Below are 17,480 nucleotides of genomic sequence, written 5' to 3' on the forward strand. Positions count from 1 at the left end.
GGAGGCTTTCAAAAGCATGATGGCAGCGGCGGCCCTGCGCTACTCGGTTCCCAGTCGCCACTACTTTTCCCGATGTGCCGTCCCAGCCCTGCACGACCATGTCTCCCGCAACATTGTACGCGCCCTCACCAACGCGGTTACTGCCAAGGTCCACTTAACAACGGACACGTGGACAAGCACAGGCGGGCAGGGCCACTATATCTCCCTGACGGCACATTGGGTGAACTTAGTGGAGGCTGGGACAGAGTCAGAGCCTGGGACCGCTCACGTCCTACCCACCCCCAGAATTGCGGGCCCCAGCTCGGTGGTGGTATCTGCGGCGGTGTATGCTTCCTCCACTAAACCACCCTCCTCCTCCTCCAACGCAACCTCTGTCTCGCAATCAAGATGTGTCAGCAGCAGCAGCACGTCGCCAGCAGTCGGTGTCGCGCGTCGTGGCAGCACAGCGGTGGGCAAGCGTCAGCAGGCCGTGTTGAAACTACTCAGCTTAGGAGATAAGAGGCACACGGCCCACGAATTGCTGCAGGGTCTGACAGAGCAGACCGACCGCTGGCTTTTGCCGCTGAGCCTACAACCGGGCATGGTCGTGTGTGACAATGGCCGTAACCTGGTGGCAGCTCTGCAGCTCGGCAGCCTCACGCACGTGCCATGCCTGGCCCACATCTTAATTTGGTGGTTCAGCCGTTTCTGAAAAGCTACCCACGCTTGTCACACCTGCTCGGAAAGGTGCGCCGGGTCAGCGCACATTTTCGCAAGTCCAAGACGGACGCTGCCACCCTGCGGACCCTGCAACATTGGTTTAATCTGCCAGTGCACTGACTGCTGTGCGACGTGCCCACACGGTGGAACTCTACGCTTCACATGTTGGCCAGACTCTATGAGCAGCGTAGAGCTATAGTGGAATACCAACTCCAACATGGGCGGCGTAGTGGGAGTCAGCCTCCTCAATTCTTTACAGAAGAGTGGGCCTGGATGGCAGACATCTGCCAGGTCCTTGAAAACTTTGAGGAGTCTACCCAGATGGTGAGCGGGGATGCTGCAATCATTATCGTCACCCTTCCTCTGCTATGCCTCTTGAGAAGCTCCCTGCAAAACATAAAGGCAGACGCTTTGCGCTCGGAAACGGAGGCGGGTGAAGACAGTATGTCGCTGGATAGTCAGAGCACCCTCATGTCTATATCTCAGCGCGTTGAGGGGGAGGAGTAGGAGGAGGGGGAGGAGCATGAGGAGGAGGGGGAAGAGACAGCTTGGCCCACTGCTGAGGGTACCCATGCTGCTTGCCTGTCATCCTTTCAGCGTGTATGGCCTGAGGAGGAGGATCCTGAAAGTGATCTTCCTAGTGAGGACAGCCATGTGTTGCGTACAGGTACCCTGGCACACATGGCTGACTTCATGTTAGGATGCCTTTCTCGTGACCCTCGCGTTACACGCATTCTGGCCACTACGGATTACTGGGTGTACACACTGCTCGACCCACGGTATAAGGAGAACCTTTCCACTCTTATACCCGAAGAGGAAAGGGGTTCGAGAGTGATGCTATACCACAGGACCCTGGCGGACAAACTGATGGTAAAAGTCCCATCCGACAGCGCTAGTGGCAGAAGGCGCAGTTCCGAGGGCCAGGTAGCAGGGGAGGCGCGGAGATCAGGCAGCCTGTACAGCGCAGGCAGGGGAACACTCTCCAAGGCCTTTGCCAGCTTTATGGCTCCCCAGCAAGACTGTGTCACCGCTCCCCAGTCAAGGCTGAGTCGGCGGGAGCACTGTTAAAGGATGGTGAGGGAGTACGTAGCCAATCGCACGACCGTCCTCGGTGACGCCTCTGCCTCCTACAACTACTGGGTGTCGAAGCTGGACACGTGGCCTGAACTCGCGCTGTATGCCCTGGAGGTGCTTGCTTGTCCTGCGGCTAGCGTCTTGTCAGAGAGGGTGTTTAGTGCGGCTGGGGGAATCATCACGGATAAGCGTACCCGCCTGTCAACCGACAGTGCCGACAGGCTTGCACTCATCAAGATGAACAAAGCCTGGATTTCTCCAGACTTCTCTTCACCAGCGGACAGCAGCGATACCTAAACAATACGTAGGCTGCACCCGCGGATGGAAGCATCGTTCTCTATCACCATCAAAAACGGGGACCTTTTAGCTTCATCAATCTGTGTATTATATTCATCCTCCTCCTCCTGCTCCTCCTCCTGAAACCTCACGTAATCACGCCGAACGGGAAATTTTTCTTAGGCCCACAAGGCTCAGTCATATAACTCTTGTAAACAATGTTTATACGTTTCAATGCTCATTGAAGCATTGAAACTTGCACCTGAACCAATTTTTATTTTAACTGGGCTGCCTCCAGGCCTAGTTACCACTTAAGCCACATTAACCAAAGCGATTAATGGGTTTCACCTGGCCTCTTGGTTGGGCATGGGCATTTTTTGTGAGGTACATTAGTACTGTTGGTACACCAATTTTTTGGGGCCCTCGCCTACAGTGTAATCCTAGTAATTTTTAGCCCACCTGCATTAAACCTGACATTACCTCAGCTGTGCTGGGCACTGCAATGGGATATATTTATGTACCGCCGGTGGCTTCCTGGGACCCACCCATGCTGTTGGTCCACACGGAGTTGTAACTGCATGTGTCCACTTCTAAAGAACCCTTGTCTGACTGGGGCATGCAGTGTGGGCCCAAGCCCACTTGCATTAAACCTGACATTAGCTTTGCTGTCCAGGGCACTGCAATGGGATATATTTATGTACCGCCGGTGGGTTCCAGGGAGCCACCCATGCTGTCGGTCCACACGGAGTTGTAACTGCATGTGTCCACTTCTAAAGAACCCTAGTCTGACTGGGGCATGCAGTGTGGGCCGAAGCCCACCTGCATTAAACATCACATTACCTCAACTGTGCTGGGCACTGCAATGGGATATATTTATGTACCGCCGGTGGGTTCCAGGGAGCCAACCATGCTGTGGGTGCACACGGAATTCCCATTGCGGAGTTGTACCTGCCTGTGACTATTTATAACTATTTTAAAACCCCGGTCTAACCCAGGAGAAGTGGCAGCGGAGTGTTATGCAGGCAGTGACTGTGCTTTGTTGGAGGTAGTGTGGTGCTTAGCTAAGGTATGCCTTGCTAATGAGGGCTTTTCAGAAGTAAAAATTGTTGGGAGGGGGGGCCCACTCTTGCCGCTATTGTGGCTTAATAGTGGGACCTGGGAACTTGAGATGCAGCCCAACATGTAGCCCCTCGCCTGCCCTATCCGTTGCTGTGTCGTTCCCATCACTTTCTTGAATTGCCCAGATTTTCACAAATGGAAACCTTAGCGAGCATCGGTGATATACAAAAATGCTCGGGTCGCCCATTGACTTCAATGGGGTTCGTTATTCGAAACGAACCCTTGAGCATCGCGAAAATTTCGTCCCGAGTAACGAGCACCCGAGCATTTTGGTGCTCGCTCATCTCTAATTACTACGTTGCCGCTTGGGTCTGGACGGTGAATCGGGTCTCTCACCTAGGCTGAGGTAAAGCATTTATGCAAGAGCAAAGACTATGAGGGAAGCAGCCATAACAGCAAGTATATGAATTTCTGTCTTTTATATGTTACAGCCGCAGTGCAGGGAGAACAAGCAGCTAGACGCGCCAGAGCCCCAGCAGTGGCGAACAAGTGAGTATATATTTTTTTTATTTTTTACTACAGCTATGGATGATTTTCAGGGAAGGACTAATATTTTAAGCCCTTCCCACCAAATCACTGCAGGGGTTGTCCGTAGGCCATTGCTTTCGATGGAGTCACAGGCAGCCCATTGAATGGCCAAGTGCTGTCTGTGATTGGCTGAGCGCTGTAACCAATCACAGGCAGCGTTAAGCTGTCATTCAATGAATGGCTGAGTGCTGCTTGTGACTGGCTGAGCGCTCAGCCAATTAGACATAGCCCTTTCAGCCTGCGGACATTTTTAATCCCCCGCCTGCCTGAAAAGTTTCAGAACAGTGTAGAGAGAAACAAACATCTAGACGAGCCTGAGCTCCGACAGCGGCGGAGAGGTGAGTATATGTTTTTAGGACTTTTTTACTACAGCCAGGGATGATTTTTCATGGAAGGGCTTATATTTAAAGCCCTTCCCCGAAAATCACTGCAGGGGTTGCCAGCAGGCCATTGCTTTCAATGGGGCTGCTGGCAGCAGCGGCGGTCCCATTGAGAGCAATGCTGCATGAAGCTTCGTTCACGTGTGTTTTGGCACATCCGTGGATGCACGGATTTGTGCGCACCAACGTGTGAAGCTGGCCTTAGTGAGCAGCATGTGTCAGCTGGGAAAAACCCATTTGACTTTAATAAGGTAAGGAAAATTCAATATTAGGGTGCATTCACACAAGTGTGTTTTTGTGCGTACTTAGGTGCAAACATACGTTCGCACCTAGGTACAAGCAAAAACATGCGTGAACACAGCTGTGTGCTTGTTGTCAATGGAGCCGCGGCTGTTGCCAGTGGTTCCATTAAAAACAATGCTCTGCCAGCCCTCTGCATTCTTTTTCAGGGAAGGGCTTTATATATAAGCCCTTCCCTGAAAAAGAAACACTTTAGTGCAAAACAAAAAAAAAACGTACCTATCCGCAGCTGCCGTGACCCCCGCGGGCATGAAGAACACATCTGCCGCATGCGGCAGATGTTTCCTTCATCCCCGCTAGTTAAAAGAATTCCCTGTTGCTACATCTGCCACATCTGTGGCAGATGCAGCAGAGGAATTCTTTAATTCTTTACCGCAGCTGTCACACATGTCAGCTGCGGTAGAGGATTCTGCTGCCGGCAATTGATTTCAGGGAAGGGCTATAAATATAAGTCCTTCCCTGAAAATCAAGTAAAAGTGGTTTAAAAACAAAAAAACATAGATACTCACCTTCCTTCAGCTGCCAGGGCACACCGTGTCTTCTCCTGCTGTCCCCTGCACTGTGGTGCTGATCTATCAGCAGACAGGGATTTAAATCACAGGCAGCTCTCACCCGTCATTTATTTCACTCAGTAACAGCCATACAAGATACTGAGCTGCTCTCCATTTGCCTAATCGGTTGTCAATAGAGTAATGATGTTTGCATGGACCAAAGCATAACAGTGCTAAATATATTAAGTATATGTTTTCACATTTTTCATAGCATATGTTAAAGATATGTAAAACTCACTTTGTGGGGAATTGTAAACAAATTCTGTAGGCTTGCTTTTAACAAGTATGTGATCCAATTTGCAAAGTGCATTCGATACTGATCCTTCCACTCTAGAATGCATACGTAGGTTTATTTTGTGATAGTTTGTAGACAATTTTAGCTAAAAAAAAGAAAGAAAACTGATAAATGTTTGCCATCAAATATTACTTATTTGTAATCAATGTTGTCTCATGAGAAAACGGCTATATATGGAGGTAGTTTACACTTGACTTATCTTTTTCCACTTCTGTGGAGATATCAGAAGATAAATAAAAAAGAAAAGAGCCTAATCTTTGGAGGCATAAAAGTTTAAGAAACTTAAAGGCATCTTTGTTTATCTTAAACTTTAATTGTAGCACCATTTTCTTCATCAAACTCAAGCTTTTTCTCTGCAGAATATAGCCTATGCAGATGCCAGAGCTGCAGGCTATGTGATGGCACAACAACTGAACAGAGATGGAGGCAGTATTTTCTTTAAGCCAAATAAATTTAACCTAACATGAAAAAAACTTTAGCTGCATTGTATAGGGGGGCCTAGTTTACTTAAACATTGCAGGTGTTAATGGAACTTCACATTTATAATAAAGTTCTATATCAGAATGACAAGGCACTTTGTGTTTTGGACTTCACTCTTACCTAGCCATCCTCATTTTCCATAACTCAGCCTACTGTCATTTCGGAGTCCCATGGCATGGTGCTAACAATGTGGACTCAATGCACCGTAGGTGCAAGAGTACATTATCAATGCATCACTACCATCTCACATACACTTTCATCAGCGCATAAAGTTACTACTACAGAGTGTCTTGTCTTCCCACTACAACATGTTTTACATAAGTATTAGTATTAATAACTAATGTGTTAACCCCCACACATCGCATTATCTTCTACCATTAATATTCAACTAACCATAAGGGCACAGTCACACGGGCGCATCGGCACCCATACACAGGCGCCGATGCGCCCGTGTGACTGAGCCCTTCCTGCAGGAAGAAGACGGCCATACTTCAAGACAGACGACTCCCCACAGCACTGAAGAAAGAACACATGACCGGCAATGAAGTCGGTCATATGTTCTTTCTCCCGACGCTGCAGAGAGACGTCCGTCTTGAGGTACGGCCGTCTTCCTCCTGCAGTCACACTGAGCCCTAAGAGTGCATCTTACTACCTCAGGTATCCTTAGACATTATTTTTGAATCACCTTTTTACCACAATAACTTTTGGGGAGGTATTCCCCCAGTCAACATCTTTTAAACAATCAATATCCCTAGTGTGTGCACACTAAATTGTTGCTGGAGACTGGTCTCTCATGTTTGGCAGCTCAATCCTAATCCCAGTTTGTAGGGTCATCCTTCACTCCTGGGACCAACCCCTTTTAGAATGGTAGACTCCCTTTCTTTCCATACAGTGTGTCCATTTGCTTGGGTCTCAATAACACTGTTATCTGTGGCCATCCTCCTCTGTGCTCTAGCATGGGGATGCGGCCTGCTGTAGTTCCACTTCGGAATGGCCTCCACCACTTTAAGATCTAGTGCTGTTGTGGTTCCAGTGTTCTGAGTCACTTCAGCCTGTGGTGCAACTTCTTAACCTTTTATATGGTGCCCAATGCACCTTTAGAATGTTTCTGCCCATTCAGGAAGGGATCAGGGTTAAACCTCTTTCTTCTTCTCTTTATGGGGGTTATCTCTCAGAAGTGACACATTAGCCATGTCATTATAAGAGTAGAGCCTCCTCCCTTTAGTGCTGGCAAGTGCTAACAATTTATGCCACTTGCAGCACAAAATCCACTGCTGTGCATCTATCTTCTGATACTTGGCTGGTGCTCCTTCTCCACTGTCCCTGCCATATCTGACAGGAGATGAAGCTAAGCGTGGCCTTTGGGATGCTTGTCAGAGCGGCTTAGCCATTTCAGTAAGAGGGGTAGCAGAGTGCTGATCACCCCTCTAACATAGAAGAACTATTACTTCATCTAAAATTCACTAATGACTTCATTAGTTTTGTGCTGCCATGAGACTGACTAAAGTGCCTCTTAGCATGTAGACCACAGTATATTTAGAGCCATTCACTGCCTCACAACTTGGGGTTCAATTTACTAATTGCCTTAGGTACTTCAGTGATCAAACTGGGGCAGACTGATTATTCTGGCAGTCAACACTTCTTAAAGATCTAAAGTCTTAGTGGTCCTCAGCCTGCCACCCTAGATACCACATATTATATCTTTATGTGGGTTACAGCTTAAAATTATCTTCTTCCTGTGAAAATCATTAACAGGCCACTCCAAGTATTACTTGCAATGGGCCTGAGAGGCTCGGTGAATGACCAAGGGATTCTTTTTTTAGAGTCCCAGCAGTTAGCTATATAAGACTGCTCTGTAAATTTTGTTGGAGGAATTTCAGAATAATTGTGATGTAATGATGATATACCATCATCAGGTAATTATCAGTTTTATCAATAAGCTGCAATATCCTATGATAGCACAGTACGGCTTATCTGTAAGCATTATGTAATATACAACTGGGTAATTGTGATGTCCTCTCTAAAGCTAAATATATGGAATATCGAAGTGAAGATTAAAGCTAAGAATAATACTTTTATCTTTTCAACTCATTTTATTGATGAATATTCAATTTAGGAAAACAGCAGAATAATGCTTTTAAATGAATACAGATAAGAATAACATACTCACCCATTTTTTTTCTTTATTCAGAAATCCATAGGAAAAATTATAGCAAACACTAAAATGTCCCTTTTCAATGATTTCTTCCGGTTCCCAGGAAATATTGACAAAATTGAAGCCAACACTTGATATTGTTATGTTGGGCTGTTTAAGAATAACTGCAAACAGGTTATGATTAGTATCATGACAAAGATAAACATGATAATAAACATGATCATTACAACACTAAGAAGAAATATTAATAGAGCAAAAATAAAAGGAATCATGACCAGTTTTTAATTGCTAACTATGAAGATAATTTGATACATTATATAAACAAACAGTAGCAAAGATGACTTCTTATTAGAGATGAGCGAACATACTCGCTAAGGACAATTGCTCGATCGAGCATTGTCCTTAGCGAGTACCTGCCCGCTCGGAAGAAAAGGTTCGGCTGCCGCCGCCGCGGGTGAGTTGTGACAGTGAGCAGGGGGGAGAGAGGGAGAGAGAGATCTCCCCACCGTTCCTCCCTGCTCTCCCCCACTGCTCCCTGCCCGCCGCCGGCAGCCGAATCTTTGCTCCCGAGCGGGCAGGTACTCGCTAAGGGCAATGCTCGATCGACTAATTGCCCTTAGCGAGTATACTCGCTCATCTCTACTTCTTATCCCTTTCTCACCTGGAATGTTTTGAAAATTATTTTTCTTACTTAGTCTACCCTAATCTTTTTCTGTTGGACATGAAGGGGTTCTTATTATTTACAGTTGTAGACTTTTAAAATATTTTATATTTATAATTTAATTTTGTAGGTCTTATTTACAGAAAATGGTTAGAAGCAGGAAAGAAATCTTTTTATTTTCTAATCCCTTCCCACCACCACAGTTATTTGTTGTTTTTTCATTGTTGTTTTTCAGTCCTCATGTTCCAAGAGCAATGGCACATTTATTATGTTGACACAGCCACATGGGGACTTTTTCTCACCAAATTCTGTTTGTTTACTAAATAAGTTTTAATCCAAAAATGAATCCACTGATCATAGATGCAGAGTGCTAAGGCAGCAGGAATGCCGTCCTAAGCTCCCACTCATGACCTGAAGGTTGCAAATTCAATCCCAGCATGGTTCAGGTAGCCAGCTCAGGGTTGACTTGGCCTTCCATCATCCAAGGTCGGTAAAATGAGTACCCAGCTTGGTGGGGGGAGCGATAAAAAAATTACTTGAAAGCGCTGCAGAATAATTTGGGCTATACAAATAACAAGATTAATTTTTATTTTATATTTAATGTATTGTATGCTGTTGCTATAGCCTTGAGAATGAAGAACCTATTTTAGTTTTACATGTTCTATATATCCCTCCTTTAACTTCAGACAGTCATTCTTTTTCATCTATCAGGGATTAGTAGGGGACAGATGAAAGGAAATATGACTGAAGGATCAGACTATGCAGAGTTTATTATTTGCTACAATGGAGATGCATATTTCAGCATAAATGATGCACAAATAAAATGATAGGAAAGCATCAATCAAGATGAATTGCAGAATTGGTTCATTTTTCATTTTATATTGATTGCAATTGGCTGCCAATGTATACATATCCTTTATTCACTAATTCTATATTTTGATACTGAGAAAAAAGAGTGATTGCAAATTTGATGAATTCATTTAGCATGCTGTTTCTTCCATAGATTTCAATACATTTAAATATCTTTGTACAATATCTAAGGTTAGAGCTAGATTATGAATAGAGATGAGCGAGCCTACTCGGCCACGCCCCTTTTTCGCTCAAGTACTGCGATTTTCGAGTACTTCCGTACTCGGGCAAAAAGATTCGGGGGGCGCCGTGGGTGAGTGGGGGGTTGCAGCGGGGAGTGGGGGGGGGGGAGAGAGGGCTCCCCCCTGTTCCCCGCTGCTACCCTCCGCTCCGCCATGCCTCCCCCCGCCCCCGGCGCCCCCCGAATCTTTTCACCCGAGTACGGAAGTACTCGAAAATAGCGGTACTCGATCGAGTAATTACTCGAAACGACTATGTTCGCTCATCTCTAATTATGAACCATTAAAGTACTCCCACATTTAAGATGACTTTTGGAAATAAGCTGTTGTATGGGTACATGAGTAATAACACTATATTTGGCCATGATATGACTTGTATCCTGCATATTTCACCATTTTCCCCTCTGCAGGCTGTGTTTCTAATTGTCAGTTGTCTCTGAGATGGTGAGAGGAGTCGCCTGTTATAGTGTGCTACATGCACAGTGCACAAAGAAACCTGAAGAATCTGTTTCTTAACTCACTGAAGCACACAAACAGAAATAACACCATCATGTTGGGCACTAGAGAAATACTGAGCAATAGAGATGTGACTAAAGTATGCATTTATAATTGAAAGAAATTCTGGATTATACATTCAGGACATCAAAAACTTAGACAAACAAATGAAGCAAATACCGAAAGCTAGTCTTTTTTAGATGACTTTCAACTTCTTTCTGGAAGTGGAGCAGTAGATGCTCTCTGCTGTGAAAGCGATAAGGATTGACTATAACACTATCTGATTCTAGTTGTGAATGAAATATTAATCCACAGAGCATTGCCAGTTTATATGAATGAAACTTGTATCTTTAGTATAATAATTAATATGGGCTGTGCCAGTTTTTCTTTTTTTAGTGCATTAATCCAAAATTAATACCAGGGTACCCTCTTGCTACATAAGGGCTAAAAAAAACATTAATCCATTGAAATGTGACAGTCTAGGTGAAATTGTATTGATGGACCATTTGCAGTTCCAACTTGGAGTATTGTAAATTTAGCTACACTTTATGGAAACTAGAAAAACATTCATGTCATCCACTTACAATTTCCACTGCCATCTGTTGCATATACTTGTTGGCTAAGCACCATTAATACCAGTTGTAATATCCAAGCTTTTTCATTTTCTTGAGAAACCATCATTCAAAGTGACCCTTAAAAAATAAAATGCATACATTTTTGACATTCATTCATTATATAGTGATATTAATTCCTACATAGCATTTTTCTATTGTATCATTATTTAAATAATGTTAACATTTCTAGTTTAAAGACATTTTTCATAATGAAATCATTGTCCTCATTTTAGGATCTAAACTCCTTTCTTCATTGTCATATACATACACATTACAGGAAGTACTCCTTTTGAACATCATGATGTATATGTAAATGATAGGGATCACGTGGGGCACAGGATTTGCTGCTGGGGCTATCATCCGCTGGAGGATGACTGTGATTGACAGCCACCCTCCAGCACTAACACTCAAGATCAGCTGTTAAATCCATTAAGTATCATTATCATTGCCGCTCTCAAGTGTGGATAGAATGAGGGAATTCCCTTTGTCTTGTCCCTGTCAGCCTTGGCCATGTTGGCAGAATTGGACGTAAAAGGCCTCTAGGGCTCTCTAGTCAAAAAGTGTATTACGGTATACTTCAAGATGCCCTGACAGGTGCCATACTTTTTAAATGAACAGCAAGCTGTGTGTTTTTCCATATAGGCATATGACTATACATTATGTTAAAAAATAGTTTAAAGTAAAATTCACCTAAGGGGACTAAAAAAATGGACAATCAAAAAAAATGCTGCAAACCCCCCCAAAAATACATTAAATGTAATGATTTTTTAAATTTCAATTTTATTCAATCAAAGTTATAAAAAACACATAAAGCAAGTACATATTATACATCTCCATGCTCTTTTTGATACATATTACATGTACAGTACTATAACATTCTGTCCTCTATTTATTTTGATGGTGAATGCCAGGAAAAAAACTATAGTGAAACTGATTTATTATGCATTCATCAATATTAAACAATTTCTGAAAATTAAATGCTACCATATATTTACCTGAAAATTATGCCTAGATAATGATTTCTCCTTTTTTTTAATTAACAAGGTCTGAAATAGCTATTTAGTCTAAAAAATAGAAAAGTTATGACTCATGGAATGTGAGGTGGCAAAAACTAAAAAAATCCCATGGGGGGCATGGCCTGCAGTGCATGCAGTAAGCTGCACATTCACTAGCTCCATTGCCCTGGGCTAAATATTGTATGTCCACGGCAATCTTTGTGGGTCCCAGGTAACATAATTAGATAATATATCTCTTCTAGTGCTCTTGCAACATGGAGAAAGCAAAAAAGAAGCTGAACTCTGCAAGACTCACAGCGTTCTTTCCTTCCATAAGGCCACAAAATGGAGTCAGCAGTATGCTCATTGAATTAGAGGGCAGTAGTGCTCCAGCTTCAAAAGTGTCTTCTAGGAAGCTATCAGCGATCGAACGCAGGACCTCCTGTGCTCCAGCTGGCAGCTCTCACTGCTGAGCCATCCAGCTCTTAGACAGCTTCTCTGCTAAAACATAGCAATGATCCCATATTTCCTGGCTTGTTCCTCCTTTGTACCGCAACTTAAGAACTACTGATACGACCTCTGGTTTTCCTCCTGACCACGATACCTGCCTCCTCCTTTTTACCGCCAGCTGAGACCACCTGTTGCTGACTCCTGGCTTTCCTCTGTCTATTCTCTGGTCCTGCATGGCTATTACACCTGCGACTCCAAACCTAGCACTTGAAACACCACAAAATGATCACACTCAAAACGGAGTCCATAGTGAGCACCCTACAGAAATAAGTGACAGAGCTTCAAGAATTCTGTGCCTCCTACCAAGAAAAGTTTTCTGGATTACAGATAGTAGTACTGGTCAACAGAAGGAGATAATTACCTTATAGAAGCAACTTCTGAATGTGCATCATTCAGGCTCAGATGCCAGCAAAATTCGGTACGGATTGTCATCGCTATTGATTGTTCCTCAACCAATGCCAAATCTATTTTCAGATGCAGCCCACTTTGTTTATCATTGACAGGAAGAAGGTTTTTTCTATCATCAACTTCCTCACTGATGCCTTGGCCATGCTTTATGTGAAGACCAATAGTAATCTTCTCGACAGCCTCAATAGAGAAACTAAAGACTTTTTTTTACTTTGACACCAATGTTGATCCACCCAAGACCAGAATTGCCATTTATTGTGGAGGTAGACTCCTTTGACTCTGCAGTAGGGGCTATCCTATCACAGTGAGTCAGAGATAGGATACAACTACATCCCTGTGGATTTTTTGTTTTATACCTTGTCACCCACAGAGAAGAACTATCATGTCGGAAACAAGGATCTTTTGGCCATCAAGGTCGCTTTCATCGAATGGAGACACCCCCTGGAAGGAGCCCATCACCCAGTAATAGTCCTTACTGATCATAAAAATATAGAATTTCTCTGTATAGCCAAGAGGTTATTGGCAATACAAGCACGATTGGCTCAGTTTTTCTCCAGGTTCAACGTTGTCATTTCCTACTGACTCGGTTCCAGAAATGGTAAGGCAGATGCCTTGTCAAAAAAAATTTCAGAACCTAAATGGTGGTCAAACATGGACTGCACTATTCTGTCCCAAAAGGTTTTTGAGCATTGTGCACTCAGAAAATCTACTAGCTAAGTTTTTAAAGAAGTTTACAAAAAGAACGCTTTCCTGAATTGTCACTCTAAAGATGTGGAGCTTTTTTTAAGAATGGACTGTGGATGCAAAAAGACTAACTATATGACTCAGAGGCTTGTCGAATAGAAGTTCTTAAACTGGTCCATGATTCCAAGCTTGCCAGCCCCTGTGGGGTCACAAAAACTTTGGAACTCTTGCTTCGTTCATTCTGCTGGCCCAACTGCAGGGAGGATATCAAGAGGTATATAAACTCTTGTGACACATGTGCCTGAAACAAGACACCACTTGCTCATCCTCTGTGTTTCCTACAACGGCTTCTAGTCCTATCCAGGCCATGGGGATCTGTAACTATGGACTTCATTGTGGATCTGCCCCCTCGAAAGGAATTACTACCATTCTTGTTGTTGTGGACCAACTCACAAAGATGACTCACTTCATTCCTATCAAAGAAATTCCCATCGCTGAGCACACTGCAGAGTTGATGATCCAGGAAATTTTCTGACTACATGGAATTCCTGATGATGTGGCCTCTCCAGAATTTTGACGTGAACTGAAACCCTCTGTCAAACACTCCTCCATGGCCCTGGGAACAAGGGAGTTCCACAAAAGATATAGAGGAAAACCAGCACCTGGGATATCCAGAGGCCATCCTCGAGGGAGGGGGCTACTTTCAAGGATTGAACACAGGACCTACTGTAATCCAGCTGGCAGCTCTCCCTGCTGAGCCATCCAGCCCTTAGACAGCTCCTCTGCTAGAGCATAACAACGATCCTGTGTTCCCTGGCCTGTTCTCCTGTTCTAGCTGCGTCTGGTTCCCAAATAGGCTAACTATAAAAGCCTGACCATGCCATTGTGCAAGTGTGCTCAATTGTGCTTCATAGCCTTAGTCAGGCTCCTCTCCTGCCTGCTCCTCTACAACCTAACTGAGAACTACCAATACCAACCTCTGGCTTTTCTCCTGACCACGATACCTGTCTCCTCCTTTGTATTGCATCTTGAAAACTACCAATACTGACCTCTGGCTTTCCTCCTGACCAGAATACCAACCTCTTCCTTTGCACCATGACCCAAGACCAAGACTCCAAACCTAGCACTGGAAATGCCACAGAAGCTCTGGTAATTCACCCTCTTACCATCCTACACCTTTGCTGGAGCTCAAAGTTCAGAAAGGAGAACCCAAACCTGTTAGACATGTAAGTGCTGCAACCAACTTTAAAATGGTGACTTCATATTGTATCTGAACAGCAACACATTATTTAGGAGAACATTGCTTCAGTTCAATCACTCTCTGTCTTCCACCCTCAAACCAGTGTCTAAGGGTGGATTCACACGAGCGTGTATTTTATGCATGCCTGCAAAGATAGGACATTCGTACACCATAGTGAATGTATGCATTGTATTCAATGGATCTGTGGGTGCTGCCAGCGGCTCCATTGAAGACAATGGTCTGCCGCCACCCCTGCATTGTGTTTCATGGAAGGGCTTTACATATAAGCCCTTCCCTGAAAAACAAAAATTTTAGTGTAAAAAAAACACAAAAATTTACCTGTCCCCCACGAGGATGAAAAACACATTTGCAGCAAAGGAATTTTTCAATTCCCTACCGCAGCTGTCACACATGACAGCTGGGGTAGAGTATCCTGCTGCCAGCACCCTGTCATTGGACTTCAGGCAAGGGCTTTAAATATAAGCCCTTCCCTGAAAAAACAGTAAATGTAGTGTAAAAAAATAAAAATATAGATACTCACCTTCCTTCAGCTGCCAGGGCTCAGCCCTTCCCTGAAATCCAATGACGGAGTGTGGGCAGCAGGATCCTCTACCTCATATGTGACAGCTGTGGTAGGGAATTGAAGAATTCCTTTGCTGCATCTGTCACAGATGTGGCAGATGGAGCAGCAGGTAATTATTTTTACTAGCAGGGATGAAGGAAACATCTGCCACATGTGGCAGATATGTTCTTCATCCCCGCAGGGGACACAGTGGTGGACAGGTAAGTTTTTTTTGCACTAAAATTTTAGATTTTCAGAGTAAATCTTATATGTAAAGCTCTTCCCTGAAAAAGAATGCAAGGGTGCCGGCAGACCATTGTCTTCAATGCAACCACACAAATGACTGTTAAAATTAGGTATGGAGGGTGCAATGCCTTACTAAAAATATTACACCGTTTTCACACATGCACAAGACCTACACTTGCATAGACAAGTTCTTCATTGATAATCTGTTGCTTGAACGTTTAGTAAGTTCCAAAATTGGTATAATTGCTTTGTCCAATTATGCACCAATCTCTCTAATTTCTGAAACATTTAATAATCCCCCTACAATTCCTTGCAAACTGAACAATTGCTTTTTACATTCCTCTAAATTAGAGATGAGCGAGCACCAAAATGCTCGGGTGCTCGTTACTCGGGACGAAATTATCGCGATGCTCGAGGGTTCGTTTCGAGTAACGAACCCCATTGAAGTCAATGGGCGACCCGAGCATTTTTGTATTTCGCCGATGCTCACTAAGGTTTCCATGTGTGAAAATCTGGGCAATTCAAGAAAGTGATGGGAACGACACAGCAACGGATAGGGCAGGCGAGGGGCTACATGTTGGGCTGCATCTCAAGTTCCCAGGTCCCACTATTAAGCCACAATACCGGCAAGAGTGGGCCCCCCCCCCCTCCCAACAACTTTTACTTCTGAAAAGCCCTCATTAGCAATGCATACCTTAGCTAAGCACCACACTACCTCCAACAAAGCACAATCACTGCCTGCATGACACTCTGCTGCCACTTCTCCTGGGTTGCATGCTGACCAACCCCCCCCCCCCCCCCCCCACAGCGCACACCAAAGTGTCCCTGCGCAGCCTTCAGCTGCCCTCATGCCACACCACCCTCATGTCTATTTATAAGTGCGTCTGCCATGAGGAGGAACCGCAGGCACACACTGCAGAGGGTTGGCACAGCTAGGCAGCGACCCTCTTTAAAAGGGGCGGGGCGATAGCCCACAATGCTGTACAGAAGCAATGAGAAATCCAATCCTGTGCCACCTCCATCAGGAGCTGCACACGTGGGCATAGCAATGGGAAACCTATGTGCCACACACTATTCATCCTGTCAAGGTGTCTGCATGCCCCAGTCAGACCGCGGTTTTTTATAAATAGTCACAGGCAGGTACAACTCCGCAATGGGAATTCCGTGTGCACCCACAGCATGGGTGGCTCCCTGGAACCCACCAGCGGTACATAAATGAATCCCATTGCATTGCCCATCACAGCTGAGGTAATGTCATGTTTAATGCAGGTGGGCTTCGGCCCACACTGCATGCCCCAGTCAGACTGGGGTTCTTTAGAAGTGGACACATGCAGTTGCAACTCATGTGGACCGACAGCATGGGTGGGTGCCAGGAAGCCACCGGCGGTACATAAATGTATCCCATTGCAGTGCCCAGCATAGCTGATGTAATGTCATGTTTAATGCAGGTGGGCTTCGGCCCACACTGCATGCCCCAGTCAGACTGGGGTTCTTTAGAAGTGGACACATGCAGTTACAACTGCGTGTGGACCGACGGCATGGGTGGGTGCCAGGAAGCCACCGGCGGTACATAAATATATCCCATTGCATTGCCCTGCACAGCTGAGGTAACGTCAGATAAAATACAGGTGGGCTTCGGCCCACACTGCATGCCCCAGTCAGAACGGGGTTTTTAATACATAGACACAGCCAGGTACAACTCCCTAATGTGAGGTCCGTGTGGACCGACAGCATGGGTGGCTCCCTGGAACCCACTGGCGGTACAAAAATATATCCCATTGCAGTGCCCTGGACAGCAGAGCTAACGTCTGATTAAATACAGGTGGGCTTCGGCCCAAACTGCATGCCCCAGTCAGGCTCGAGTTTTTTATAAGTATACACAGGCACGTACATCTCCTTAATGGGAAGTCCATGTGGACCGACAGCATGGGTGGGTCCCAGGAAGCCACCGGCGGTACATAAATATATCCCATTGCAGTGCCCAGCACAGCTGATGTAAAGTCGGCTTTAATGCAGGTGGGCAAAAAATTAATTGGATTACACTGTAGGCGAGGGCCCCAAAAAATTGGTGTACCAACAGTACTAATGTACCTCAGAAAAATTGCCCATGCCCAACCAAG

General features: G+C 44.9%; 1 protein-coding gene across 2 annotated transcripts in view; it reads right to left on the reverse strand.

The window, feature by feature from the left end:
* The window catches only part of LOC136625570 (interleukin-5 receptor subunit alpha-like), an 84,929-nt gene that overhangs the window by 40,883 nt on the left and 26,566 nt on the right, over positions 1-17,480 (reverse strand). For both annotated transcript variants that reach the window (XM_066599861.1, XM_066599862.1), the window contains exons 2-4: positions 10,686-10,793; positions 7,873-8,021; positions 5,166-5,307 (exon numbers count right to left, since the gene is read on the reverse strand). In XM_066599861.1, coding sequence (XP_066455958.1) covers positions 5,166-5,307; positions 7,873-8,021; positions 10,686-10,782 — 388 coding nt within the window. In that variant the 5' untranslated portion in view covers positions 10,783-10,793. The remainder of the gene's footprint in view (positions 1-5,165; positions 5,308-7,872; positions 8,022-10,685; positions 10,794-17,480) is intronic.

Source organism: Eleutherodactylus coqui, chromosome 4, assembly GCF_035609145.1.
Source record: "Eleutherodactylus coqui strain aEleCoq1 chromosome 4, aEleCoq1.hap1, whole genome shotgun sequence".
Classification (NCBI taxonomy): Eukaryota; Metazoa; Chordata; class Amphibia; order Anura; family Eleutherodactylidae; genus Eleutherodactylus; species Eleutherodactylus coqui.